The 13,569-nt window shown below is 42.5% G+C and overlaps 1 protein-coding gene across 1 annotated transcript in view; it reads right to left on the reverse strand.

Annotated features, from left to right (window-relative positions):
• Positions 1-13,569, reverse strand: part of ldb3a (LIM domain binding 3a) — a 190,438-nt gene that overhangs the window by 126,957 nt on the left and 49,912 nt on the right. The window contains exon 3 of the mRNA XM_080215604.1: positions 3,140-3,291. Within this exon, the coding sequence (XP_080071730.1) occupies positions 3,140-3,291 (152 nt within the window). The remainder of the gene's footprint in view (positions 1-3,139; positions 3,292-13,569) is intronic.

The following is a 13,569-nucleotide window of genomic DNA, read 5'->3' on the forward strand; positions in this document are numbered from 1 at the left end:
AGCAGTATGCTTGCTGTGTTTAGGAATTGATTAATGTAATATGACATGCGGCTGCACCTTGGACAGCAATGCAGTAAGGCTCCTTCAACAGCACCTTCCAAACTTCCACCCTTTACCATTTAGAAGAACAGGCAGCAGGCACATGGGGGCAATTAATAAAATCCAAGCTAGTTAGGGAAATGGAAATCAAGACACAGAGTTTTCCTTCATTGACAGTGTTTATTTACTTGTTCAGTCTCACAGCTGTCTCCCACTCAATCCAGTATCCCAGCTATCCCCAATTTATACATGCTCAAAGTCAACTCATATCCATCACCTATTTCACTTAATCTTAATGTAACTGATATTAAAAAACACAATGTAGTTCAAAAGTGTTAACAATACCGACAACTGCAAGTTCCCCTCCAGGTCAGACACCATCCTGACCTGGAACTCTCTTATCCTCCCTCCATTGTCGCTGGGTCAAAATCCTGGAAATGCCTGCCCAGCAGCACTGTAGGTATGTTCACTGCGGACGGACTGCAGCAGTTCAAAGAAGTGGCTCATCATCGCCTCTCAAGGGAGATTAAGGAAGGAAGGTAAATGCTGGCCTCATCAGTGACAAACATCCCAAGAATTAATTAAAAAAAACATTAGAACCAAAGGACATGGCCTGTGCCTGAAGGTGGAGTAAATTCAAAACCATTCTTCCCTTTAATTAGACAACAACTCCATATCATACAACTGGCTAAACAGATTAACTATAGCTTGGCCTTTTCATGACAAATAAAAATAAAAAGTGAAGGAGAGCGAATTTAAAATACTCTTGTCGGTGTAAAATAGATAGTTGCAACTGTGCTGACCTTCAGGGAACAAGAAATCACATGGAGTACTGAAATGATTAAAGCAATGTTTTAAATTATTTACAAGAGTTATTGGACCAGATGAAAGTTAAAGAATCTATTTTCCTGTTATTCAGAAAGAAACATTAATAATTTCAGCTCTGTGCAACCAGAACTTGGTTCTGGACACGATTCAGACAAAACAGAGATTTTCTGTCTATAATTTTGACATTTTTAGTTTGTGTAGAAATTGGATGGAATTTTGCTCTTCACTAAGCTTCGAACAGGACATAGTTTATGAAAAAGTGCCTTTCAGGATCAATTAAGACACTTGCATTGTTGTTGAATGGAGGCAAAACATGAAGTAATATCCAGTCACCATCAGCTGTCAGAAAACAGCAGACTTTATATCTGAGGAAACTTGTCATTAAAAACTATTAATATTGCATCTTCCTGAGCGTGAAGATAAAATGGCTTCACATAAAATAAACTACATGAGATAAATCTCAATTCTGGCTGATAGCTTTTGTTTCTGGCAAAGGTGTCCAGCCTTCGTGACGATGCTTGTGATTCATTTGCTTCAACATTTCATTTCCAAAGATTATGGAGGCACCATTTAATCTGTTCCATGTGATTGTTATAAGGGAGCTATAAAAGATTCCACTTTCTGCAAAGGGTATTTAACCATTTGTGGATGGTTTCCAATTTTCTACTGAGCTGATTTTTCTAATTTATTTATTTATTCTAAGGATGTAGGCAGCACTGGCAAGCAGCGTATGTTTCGAACCAAAAATTCCTATGCCACTAAGTTGAGCAGTGAGTTTTATCTATGACTTGCTCCATTGGGCATCAATCTTGTCTTTGAATCAGAAGATTGTGCATTCCAACTTTGCTTAACTGTCTCGAAGACCCAGTTGCGTGTGGTACCCGGGGAATGCTGCACTGTCAGAGGTGCAATTTTTTAGATGAGATGTTTAATTCAGAAGGACATATTTCAAAGGAAAGCAGGTAGATTATCTGGTCATTACTGCAATCTGTTTGTGGGAATTTACTTTTGGCTGAAGTGCACAAATTAATTGCCAAGTTCCCTATATTATAGTTGTACTTGAAAAGGTTCTAACTGGCTGTAAAGTGACTTGAGGCATCTTGATATTGTGAAAGATCCTGGCCAGAATTCTCCTACCTCACGGGCGACTGAGATTCTCCGACCTTCTGCAGTGAATGGAGTTTTGGCTAAGTGCCAAATTCTCCGTTCTCACGGGTAGTGGTTGTGGTGCGAACAAGATTAGAGAATCCCAGCCACTATTTAAATACATATCATTTGCTTTTCTTAAAAAAAATCTACGCTTTATATTACCAATTGGTACACTAAGCATCCCATACATGTACCCACATTTGCAAAACCCATAATAAAATGTCTACTGATAGATGTGATTCTGAGATTGGCTGAATGATACTGACTATTCTAATAGCTACATTAACAATCAATTTAAGACAATGACTCGAGTTCATAATGTGGGTTCATGCTTTCCAGAAGTGACATATATTTATATGCAGGGGGGCTTGTTCTCTGCATACAAAAGGAATATGTTCAAGTTGTGCCTTTTTTGAATTACTTGGGAACTTGGAGAAGCTATAGTTCCCTGCTGCTTTCACCAAGGCAACACCTCAGTCAATCAGAGTTGACTTCCCAACCAATCAATATCTTTTTCTCCTGCAGTATAAATTGTTGAGTTTGAAATTTGGCATTCTTGCATTTGTCTTGATGAGTGCAGGTTGAAAAGCTTCAACAACATCTCCCTTTTCAGCACCATTCAATTGAGAGTAGGGCTATACACATTAATAAACACTTTGCAAGGAGTTCAGGGTGTTGCTGGCTCATCATTTGTCAAATGACATTGAACACTCATTTACCAAGAAAATTAACAAGCATTGATGAAAAAAGACTCCAGATAAGCTGGGACTACCTCCCTGGACCGTCCATTACTGAAAAAGACCATGTATACAAATTGTGTAAGAACATACAGTTACACTGAAAGTGCAGTGGGACATAACTTTTACAGTCAGTTTACCCAACAATCCATCACCATGATGTTTTGCAATGAAAGTTGTAGTGATCCTGTAACTGCATGAACTGTCCACAACTTTTGCCTTCTTCTACAGAATCACACAAAGTGAAACAAACTAGATAAAGTGTCTGAATGTGAGATTTCAGTTCGCACGTGACACCCCATGCACACAACATTGCTAACATGCATTGTAACTTCATTCTCTACCCATTGCATCAATTCACGTCACACTATCAAATCTACACCTACTTTTGGAGGCTCAGGTTTAGGGCATAGGTGGCTGACTTGATCTTATTCTGGCAGTCCAAATGGGTCATTCCCTCTGTGCTGACCCCATCTATGGCCACGATGGTGTCTCCCTGATTGATGTTTGCTAGGGCTGCTTTGCTGCCTGGGCTCACCTGAAAATGACAAGAAGTATGTGTGAACATTCATAACAATTGAAACAACAAAGGGCAGATTAAAAAAAACAGCAAACCAATTTGAAAGAAAATGGCAGGCTAAGGGTTTCAGGTGTAGCATTATTATGGTTTACCTACAACAACAGAATAGGACAGGGTAGCAGAACCAATGCTCAGACATCAGAGTTGACATTGACTAACTTATTTCTTAAAAAAATCAGACATTACAGTCCATCAAAAATTCTATGAAAAGTGCACAGTGACGGCATGGCCTGTCACTCTCTGTAAAGATTATCTGAAATTGGAGTCAGCTATAAAGGCACTTCGAAGTCAGAATGAGATGGATAAAAAAGTAAATCAGTCACTGCCCCAAACTGAAAAAGGAAGACAACAAAATGTTGAATCCAACAAGTAAACAACAGTGAGATAGAGTTTGAAATATTGGTTAGACTTCCAACCACAGTTATATAGAGAAACCAGAAGATATTAGATTCTGCTTCTAAAATACGTACTTAATTTAGTTCTGACAGTGGAGGAGGCCAAAGATAGAAAAGGCTAAAACAAGATTCAACAAGGTCAGGATAATGTTTACATACAACAATGACGTATAACAAACTGCTCTTCCAATATCATGTGTCAACTGCAAATAATATTAAATTAACATTTGAAAAGTAAAAGTTAGGCTGCATCCAGGCTTTTAATCCCAACTTTTTGCAACAACTTCTCCCTTCTGTCCCTCTCAGAAAGGAAGACTCCTTGCTGTGTATTATGGGACTATTTGTTCTCTTGTACCATCTCCAAGTGGCTATTTTTCAACCATGTGCTTGAATATTCAACTGTTTGAAACATCATAAGTGGCAAAACCTTTCAAGCCCATTGTCCATCTTGAGTGCAAAATAGTGATCAGGAATGGCAATCTGGATTAATTTCCCCTTCCCCACCTTGCTAGCCCAAATGCAATCAGTAATGTAGTGCTGTGATTAGATTTAGGAACTCACTGAATAAATTCACTCAGCATTGATGGGGCCTATCAATTGCCCATTCCCTGTTATGCCCTATGTTAGAGATCATGGGCTGCTGATGTTAATTTTAAAAAATTGAACTGAGTGGCTCACTAAATCCTTTCAGAGAGTAGTTAAGAGTCAACCACATTGCTGTGACTTCTTCGAAAATTCATTTATGGGATGTGGGTGTCACTAGCTAGGCCAATATAGGCTTACCCATGTAGGCTTAGCCAGGTAAGGATAGCAGATTTTCTTCCCTGAAGTGAACTGGATGGGTTTTTAAGACAACCAACGATAGTTGTTCTGGTCATCGTTACGAAGACTAGTTTTACATTTCAGTTTATTAATTACATTTAAATTCCACCAGCTGCCAATGTGGAATTTGAACTCACTTTGCCGGAACATTAGCCTGTGCCTCTTGATTACTAACCGCTCAGTTGGCTGGGCAGCTGATTAGTGATGCAGAGCGACACCAACAGCACAGGTTCAATTCCCATACCAGCTGAGATTACTCATGAAGGCCCACCTCAACCTTGCCCCTTGCCTGGGGTGTGGTGATTCTCAGATTAAAACACCATGAGTCAGCTCTCCCTCCTCAAAAGGGAGAGCAGTCTATGGTCACCTGGGACTATAACAACTTTATCTTTATTAGCACAGTTCCCATGATATCATTGCACCCCTATTAGAAAAGGATAAGAGCTTTTTAATAAAAAGTGCATGCAAATGCAGTTAGAATGACCACATCAACAATGAGACAGATTGAAGGAAATATATTCAAATAACTAGCCACACTCAACACTGACTGGACACCCTTTTGTATTTGAAATGGTAATGGAAACATTGGTAGTGAGTGATGGACATTGCAGTGTCAATATCATTCTGTGAAATTAAACAACTACCTTCATCTAAACTGAGACAAAGAGAGAGTGAGGAAGAGAAATGAATGAGAAAGAAATGAAAAAAAACACTGCTACCGTACCACATCCCTCAAACATCTGACACAATGGGGGCAATTTTACCAATGCGTTGTGCTAGTTTTTAGGCATGATGTGGTGGTAAAGTCAGGTGTAAAGTGCTTAGCGCAATTAGTGTTTTGCAACTGGCGCCATTTGACGAGTGCCGGATTTTCGGCGCAGTCATCCTTACGCCGGAAATGGGCAGTGTCTAGGTTAATGTGTGGAAATATAATACTGTTTTACATCTGCTTAGCGAGCCCAGCGCTCAATTCTGCCCCCCCCCCACCCCTTTATGACCTTGCTGGGAAAGGTTTGCGCTGGCAAGACATACTCCCCATGAACAGGCGGGCAGTTGACTTGGCCTCACCAGTGGAACCGCAGGCCATTGAGGGCAAGAGGGTGCCCCTTGGGCAATGCCAATCTGGCATCTGGACAATATCCATCAGGCAGCGTCGCGGGGTGGGAGGGGGAGCAGTGAGGGCAAAGCCAGTGGGGGTTGGTCATGGGGAGGGGCTAATAGGGGAGAGGCCTGCTGCCACTGTGTAGGGATTGGTGAGTGGGTGAGGAAGGGAAGGAAAGGGGGCCCAGTGCCACCCTGCAGCAATCGGTGAAGGGAGAGCGACTGGTCTGTGTTCGGTGGGGGGAGGGCAGCGGATCCACAATCGGTAGGGAGAGGGCGGCACGCACACAATCAATGGGGAAGGGATGGTCACTGATCAGTCTGGGTGGCAGGGGGAGGTTGGTGGGGTCTATATCTCGGGCCGAGGGCCCCAATGATTACGGGGAGGGGAGAGCTCCTTCAGGCTGCCTGCACTAGCAAGGGCCTGACAGCTCTCTTTTTGTCTGTCAGGCTACTGCTACAGCGCATGTGCAGCATCAGAGGCCTGTGCATGTGTACTACTTCCCTCTGCAGGCTTTCGGATGCTTTAAGCCCCTCCCACAGGCTTCTGCAGCTAGCAACAGATGGTTGATATTTCTGTAGGCATATCTAGCTAGCTTCAAGAGAGCCCTCACGCAATCAAAGACTAGAGGAGCAGGGCACAGGGCTAAGTAAAAATGTTGCATACTTTTTCCATGTTTACACATTCAATTGCACTATTATACAGGATTACGTAGGATGTATGGGTCAGACATTGACCACTTCTCAAACCGGTCTATCCTAGCGGTTTGCTCCAGACAAGACTCCTCCCATCTTTTCTCAAATCTCCCACTGTAACCCTGTATTCCTTCCTCCCTCAAAAGCTCATCTAATTGCCCCTTAAATGTATCCATACATCGTTCAAACAACTCACAAGGGACCCTCTCAGTATACACTATTCATTAAGATGGCACTAAACAACTGCTTTAAGCCTCTGAACATCATTAAACTACATGTAATAATCAGGAAGAGGTCCTGTTCCTGGTTCTAATTGAGCACTTCCTGCTGCAGGGTTTATATCGGGGCAATCAAAGTCAGGCTTGGCTCTGACACTATCACAGCCGAACAGCAAACCAATACTTTGATCGCTTGCCAGAGGTCTTCCAGCAACAATTGGACCATACTGCAGGAGCTCCTGAGTCTTCTGGAGGCTGCCAGGAGACAGAAGGAAACCAATCTGGGAAAGCCTCACTTAAATACCAAGCATTGCGCACCCTCTGTCTGAAGGAGGCTGTGTTCACATCAACCGCACAAGCTAAGATGATCAGATATATAATTACAGTGCAAAGTTCCAGATAATTCCTAGCATTCACATCCATCACTGCCACTGAGCTTTTCAATGAAGAAAACTGACCCTAGAGTCTTGTTAAGTGATAAATATATCTATGTTGCTGACTCAGCCAGTGCGCTTCACAAGAAATATGAGCCAGTGAGAATCTAGAACTCTTTGCACCTGCTGTACATCCATCAGTTGCTGGATCCTTCCCTTTCTCCAGATACCCAGTCAGAATTGAAGCAATCCTGAAACATTTTATACTGTACTGGAAGGGCTGGTTCCAAATTTGTTGAAGGAACATCAACAAAATAAAAGGAAACCCAACGTTCACCAAGTGAGGCCCATTATAAAGAAAATGACAATCTAAAAGCCAAGGCCCTAGATTCCATCAAATATAAATTTTAATCTCATTGGCCAACTGCAGCTGGAGATTGGATTAAATCCTGTAACTAATGTCTGAGTATGGGGTATGCCTATTGTGCCATGCTGAGTATAGGGTATGCATTGTTGTTTCATGCTGAGTATGGGGTATGCATCATTGTTCCCTGCTGAGTGTGGGGTATGCCCATTGTTCCCTGCTGAGTATGGGGTTTGCATCATTGTTCGATGCTGAGTGTGGGGTATGCCTATTGTTCCATGCTGAGGATGGGGTATGCATCATTATTCCATGCTGAATATGGGGTATGCATCATTGTTCCATGCTGAGTATGAGGTATGCCTATTGTTCCGTGCTGAGTATGAGGTACGCCTATTGTTCCCTGCTGAGTATGGGGTATGAATCATTGTTCCATGCTGAGTATGGGGTATGCCTATTGTTCCCTGCTGAGTATGAGGTACGCCTATTGTTCCCTGCTGAGTATGGGGTATGAATCATTGTTCCATGCTGAGTATGGGGTATGAATCATTGTTCCATGCTAAGTATGGGGTATGCATCACTTTCATATTATATTTTTTATATATATAATCATATGCATGTTCTTTGCAACAGGTTCCCCTGTTTGTTGCATTAATGATGTTTGGTGTTTAGTGCTGGAAATGTCAGTACATTCCCATTTCTGTCCACAACTGGCAGGAATATTGTCAGGTCCCTGGTAAATCGGGAATGATCACTGTGTTGGCAGAGCTGGGGGTAGAATTGGACTAGCCCTCGGGATGGAGGGAGAAAAAGCCTGCAGGTTGTGGGTGTTTGTCAGGCTACAAGGCAGGAAGTTCAGGATCATTGGCTGGAGGGGACGGGGGCAGGGGTGTTCGAGGGTGTGTGTGAAAAACAGAAAACTGCTACTATGCAGTGGCTACGTAAAGTGTATTTTCCACAAATGGGACATTGCCATCAGCCCAAAAAAATCCACAGGAGCAACATTATGTAGAAACTCAGTGCCAATGTGAGACCAGGTACGTAAACTATGCGTCTCAGCGATTAGCTGATTGGACCAAACAGCATTTCCCTTCAGTTGTTCATAATAGGCAGAGTACAGCCCGAGCTTGCAAAACCCAGAACAAAATGTCAGCCATTACAATCTGAGCATTTTTTTGAAAAATTTGCAGATGATGTAGCCTGTGCCCAACAGCTTACTGTAAACTATGCACAACTAAACCAAATTCATTTACACTTAAAATGGATGACAGATGAGGAACAGACAGTACAAACAGCTGGGACAGCTATCGAAGAAGCCACCTGTTCTTTAGATTCAGATCTGTCCCGTGGAAGTAAACAGCAAGCTCCTTCAGGAAAAAGGGTTTCATTATGGGCTGTATATAGCAACACCACAAAATGAACTCAAAATAAGGATCAAGATTGACAGAGGACATCATCCAGTTGCTGCTGTCAGTGACTAGAATTGATTGCATGCAATAATTTATATAATGCAGCTATCCTGCAGTCAGTGAATTTAACTGGAGAAATAATCCTGCTGTTATTGGAAGATGTTGCTGTATTTCCAATCATGATCTCGGTTTGCTGTAGTTTGTACAGGCTCTTTTAAATAGACTCTGTTTTCTGTAAGTCATGCCACAAGTTGCATCCTGCTTTCAGCTCACTAACTGACTGCTTGGTATCAGTACTCACGTTGTCCTTTTTAAATATGTGATGCAGAGTTTGAACAATCTTCAGAAACTCCAAGAAGGGCATTCTCACCTTCAACCGTCATCCTTTATTTTGCTGCACAGATCAGTCCTCTTCTTGTAGTATTTGTTGAAATCAATGGTGTGAAAATCAGATGGTTTTGCAATGAGCAGGCAATCCATGCCACCAGATTATGAGCAGCGATAGTAAAATGCTATTCCAACATTTTGATGTTTAATTTGATTTTAACCTCTTGAATGTCAGTTTAATCTGCTGTGATCAATTATTTGGCTCTGAATGTTCACATTGGAAGGAAAAATGATGAGGCTGGCTGAATGGCAGATCAACAACATGGTAAACAGGCATTGTGCAGGATCAGAGAAGGATTCCGTTTTCCCCTCTACCCAACAGGAAGCCAAACATGAAGGAATTGGGTCATCGAAAGGACTATAACCTCATAGCTTTGAACTGACAAACTGGTTTCTTTTGGATTGCAAAGTTGGAAAAGCAAATAGCTTGCATTTGTCTGCTGCCTTTCCTATCCTTAGATATCCAAAGTGCTCACAGCGAATAATTTATTGTGTGAGCAGAATTGGCAGCCAATTTGTGTGGAGAACGATAACCTGCTTGGTGGTTTTGAGTAACGGATAGATGTTGTCAGGACCTACAGGCTCTTTACTCTTCTTTAAATACCATCATGGAATCTTTTACACCCACAAAAATTAGTTTAACATCTTGTCTGAAAGACTAACAGTTCTTCCTCAATATTGAAGTGTCAGCCTAGATTGTGTACTCAAATCACCCTCGACCACCATATTTATCAAATTGTTTCACGAAATAAAGTGTGCACAAAGCAAGAACCAATTTATTTACAATGGAAGGAAGGATGGAACAAGCTGAATGAAATGAGCCATTTAAACAAACAAAAGCTAGATCTCAGTGATACTATTCTGTTAAGGAGCATGTCACCTGTCGCTGTTTAATTTTGGGCAACAACAACACAAAGCAACCATAACAACGTTGGGATATCTGTTCACAATCCATAAAACATAGTGTGAGATGCAATCTGCCGTTATCTGTAATTAGCTCCCTAAATCTCTCCATTCTCCTCGCTCCTACTTTAAGGCACCCTTCTCCTAATATCTCTGTGGCTCAGTGTCAAGTTCAGTTTGCAATGATAATAAGTCTTTGGATTACTCCTGGTGTTACATCTAAGTGAGAACAGTAATGGAAGGATAGTGCAGACTGATGTGTGGCTAGAGAGATGGTGAAGGATGGACGGCTTTAGATTCCCAAACTGGAACTGGAACTGGTTCCTGGGGAGGTGAGAACTATACTGAAGTAACTTTAGACATAGTTTCAGGGCATGTTTAACAAAGATTACTGGAAACAAGGTGCCCAGGAATTTCCAAACATTTATTAACCATATACACCTACTTCCAAGGACAGATAAACATGAGCATCTCTCAAGGTTCTTGAGACAAGGTTCTTGAGACACTTTACTCTACATCCACCTCAGTTGGGCCTGGACTGGTCTGGTAGTGGGCAGGTTTGCTGGTGTCATGGGGAGGATTTCAACTAGCTTAGCCAAGGGACAAGAACCAAGGGACAATGAAGATTCAGAAAAGGAGATAAACACAGCTGGAAATGAAGGCAAGAAATGAGAAAATGTTTACGGAATGCATAGAGAATGAAGGCTGAAAAATAGACTAGCTCTGATTAATGCCATAGGCTTCAGTACAAAGAGCCTATTGAACAAGACAACTGAGCTGAGGGCACAGATAAATACTTGGAAATAGGATATCATAGCTATTACTGAAACATGGCTTAAAGGGCAGGAATGGCAGCTCAACATTCTTGGTTCCAGGATTTTTAGACAGGATAAAGAGGGTGTTGGAGGTGGGGTGGGGGGTGGTTCTCAATATTAGTTAAAGAAACAGTCATAACTGTGAGGAGGGCTGGTATGCTAGAACGATTGTCAAATGAGACCACATGTCCTGAACTTAAAGAACAAAAAAAAATTTACACTTTCGGGAATAATACTACAGACCCCAACACTCAGAGTGAAATAGAAGGAGGGCAGTAAGTGTAATGGATATTAATGACCCAATATTAACTGGGATAAAATGAGTGAAAACGATATAGAGAGCACAGAATTCTTAAAAGCGTTTTGGGAGTTTTTTTTAGCTGGCTTATAAAACCGCTAGTAGGAGAAGCAGGAGTTCTGGACTTAATTTTAAGGAGTTAATCTAGGGATGATGGAACAGATATCAACAGGAAAGCATTCTAGCGTTAGCATTCATAATTCAGTTAGATTTAGTCCAGCTACGGAAAAGGATGCATAGGGACTAACAGTAAAACTTTAAGAACTGGAAAGATACTGAGCTGAGGTGTGGGCCAGAATTTTGCCACCCTGCCCACCACAGGAATTGGAATGGGTGAGAGGTGGACAATGGAAAGGTCTGTTGACCTGGGGTGGGATTTTATGGTTTTGGGACGAGTGAGGCCCTAAAATCCTGCGCTTGGTCTCTCAGGAGAGATACGGAGAGCAGATGGCATAATTGAAGCCCAAGATCGGCCATGATTGTACTGAATGGGAAGCAGGCTTGACTGGCTGTATGATATATTCCTGCTCTTATTTATTGTACTTTATAATGTTTATCTGGAGTTTATGTGTCTGGAAGATCATTCTGCAGGTCTCAATGCTGGATCCCTTGCTTCTCATGATATACAACAACATAGACTTAAATGTAGACACCAAGATTAACTAGTTTGGAAACAATACAAAAATTAGCCGTTTGGTTGATGGTGAAGAAGAAAGCTGTAGACTGCAGAAAGATACCAATGGTTGAGTGGACAGAAAAGTGACAATTAGATTAGGAGGAGAGGTAATAAGCCGTGGATAACGAAGGAGGTGAAGGAAAGTGTTAAAGTAAAAGCGGAGGCGTTTAGAGTAGCTAAGAGTAGTGGGTGAGAAGAGGATTGGGAGAGGTTTAAATGTCAACAAAGATTGACGAAGAAGTTGATGAAGAAGGGTAGGAGAAACTATGAAGCTGGGCTAGCGCTTAATATAAAAAAGGATAGCAAGAGTTTTTATAAATATATAAAAAGGAAGAGGCTGGCTAGGGTGAACGTTGGTACCTTAGAGGATGAGAAGGGGGACTTAGTGGTAGGGGATGGGGATATGGCTGAGGTCTTGAATAACTTTTTTGTTTCTGTCTTCACGGAGGAGGACGTGAATAATTTGCCGGGTGTTAGAGATGGAAAGGTGGTAGGACTGGAGGGTCTTAATGACATTACTGTTACTAGAGAGGCAATGCTCGACAGACTGGAGGGGCTGATTGTGGACAAGTCGCCAGGACTGGATGGAATGCATCCAAGGGTTCCGAAAGAAATGGCAGAGGTGATAGTGGATGCCTTGGTGGTTATTTTCCAGACGTCGCTGGATTCCGGGGAAGTACCGGAAGATTGGAAAACGGTTAATGTTACGCCGTTGTTTAAGAAGGGTGCCAGGCAAAAGGCAGGGAATTATAGGCCGGTTAGTTTAACGTCTGTTGTAGGTAAAATGTTAGAATCCGTCATCAAGGAGGAAATAGTGAGGCATCTTGAGAGGAATTGCTTGATAGAGCAGACGCAGCACGGTTTTGTTAAAGGGAAGTCGTGTCTGACAAATTTACTGGAGTTCTATGAGGATGTGTCTAGGGCGGTGGATAGAGGAGAGCCGGTGGATGTGGTCTTTCTTGATTTTCAGAAGGCGTTTGACAAGGTACCTCACAAGAGGTTATTGCAGAAGGTCAGGGGACATGGAGTTGGGGGTAGGGTGTTAGTGTGGATAGAGGATTGGTTGTCAAATAGGAGGCAGAGAGTGGGGGTCAATGGGTGCTATTTGGATTGGCGGATGGTGACTAGTGGAGTGCCCCAGGGATCGGTGCTGGGGCCTCAGCTATTTACCATTTATATAGATGATCTGGAGGAGGGAACCGAGTGTAGGGTGTCGAAATTTGCTGATGACACCAAGATTGGTGGAACGGCAAATTGTGCGGAGGGTGTGGAGAGTCTACAGAAGGATCTAGATAGGCTGGGCGAATGGGCCAGGAAATGGCAAATGGAATTTAATGTTGGCAAGTGCGAGGTGATCCACTTTGGTAGGAATAATGGTAGGAAGGATTATTACTTACGTGGCGAAAAACTGCAGCAGGCGACGGTGCAGAGGGACCTCGGGGTCCTTGTGCATGAGTCGCAAAAACCCAGCTTGCAGGTGCAGCAGGTGGTCAGGAAGGCGAATGGGATGCTGGCCTTCATAGTGAGGGGGATTGAATATAAAAGTAGGGAGGTCTTGCTGCAGCTGTACAGGGCATTGGTGAGGCCGCAGCTGGAGTACTGTGTGCAGTTTTGGGTGCCGTACTTACGCAAGGATATTTTGGCCTTGGAGGGAGTGCAGAGGAGGTTTACTAGGCTGATGCCGGAGTTCAGGGGGTTGAGCTATGAGGAGAGGCTGAATAAATTAGGCTTGTACTCATTAGAGTTTAGAAGAATGAGGGGAGATCTCACTGAGATGTATA

Source organism: Carcharhinus amblyrhynchos, chromosome 31, assembly GCF_965287045.1.
Source record: "Carcharhinus amblyrhynchos chromosome 31, sCarAmb.v2.hapA, whole genome shotgun sequence".
Classification (NCBI taxonomy): Eukaryota; Metazoa; Chordata; class Chondrichthyes; order Carcharhiniformes; family Carcharhinidae; genus Carcharhinus; species Carcharhinus amblyrhynchos.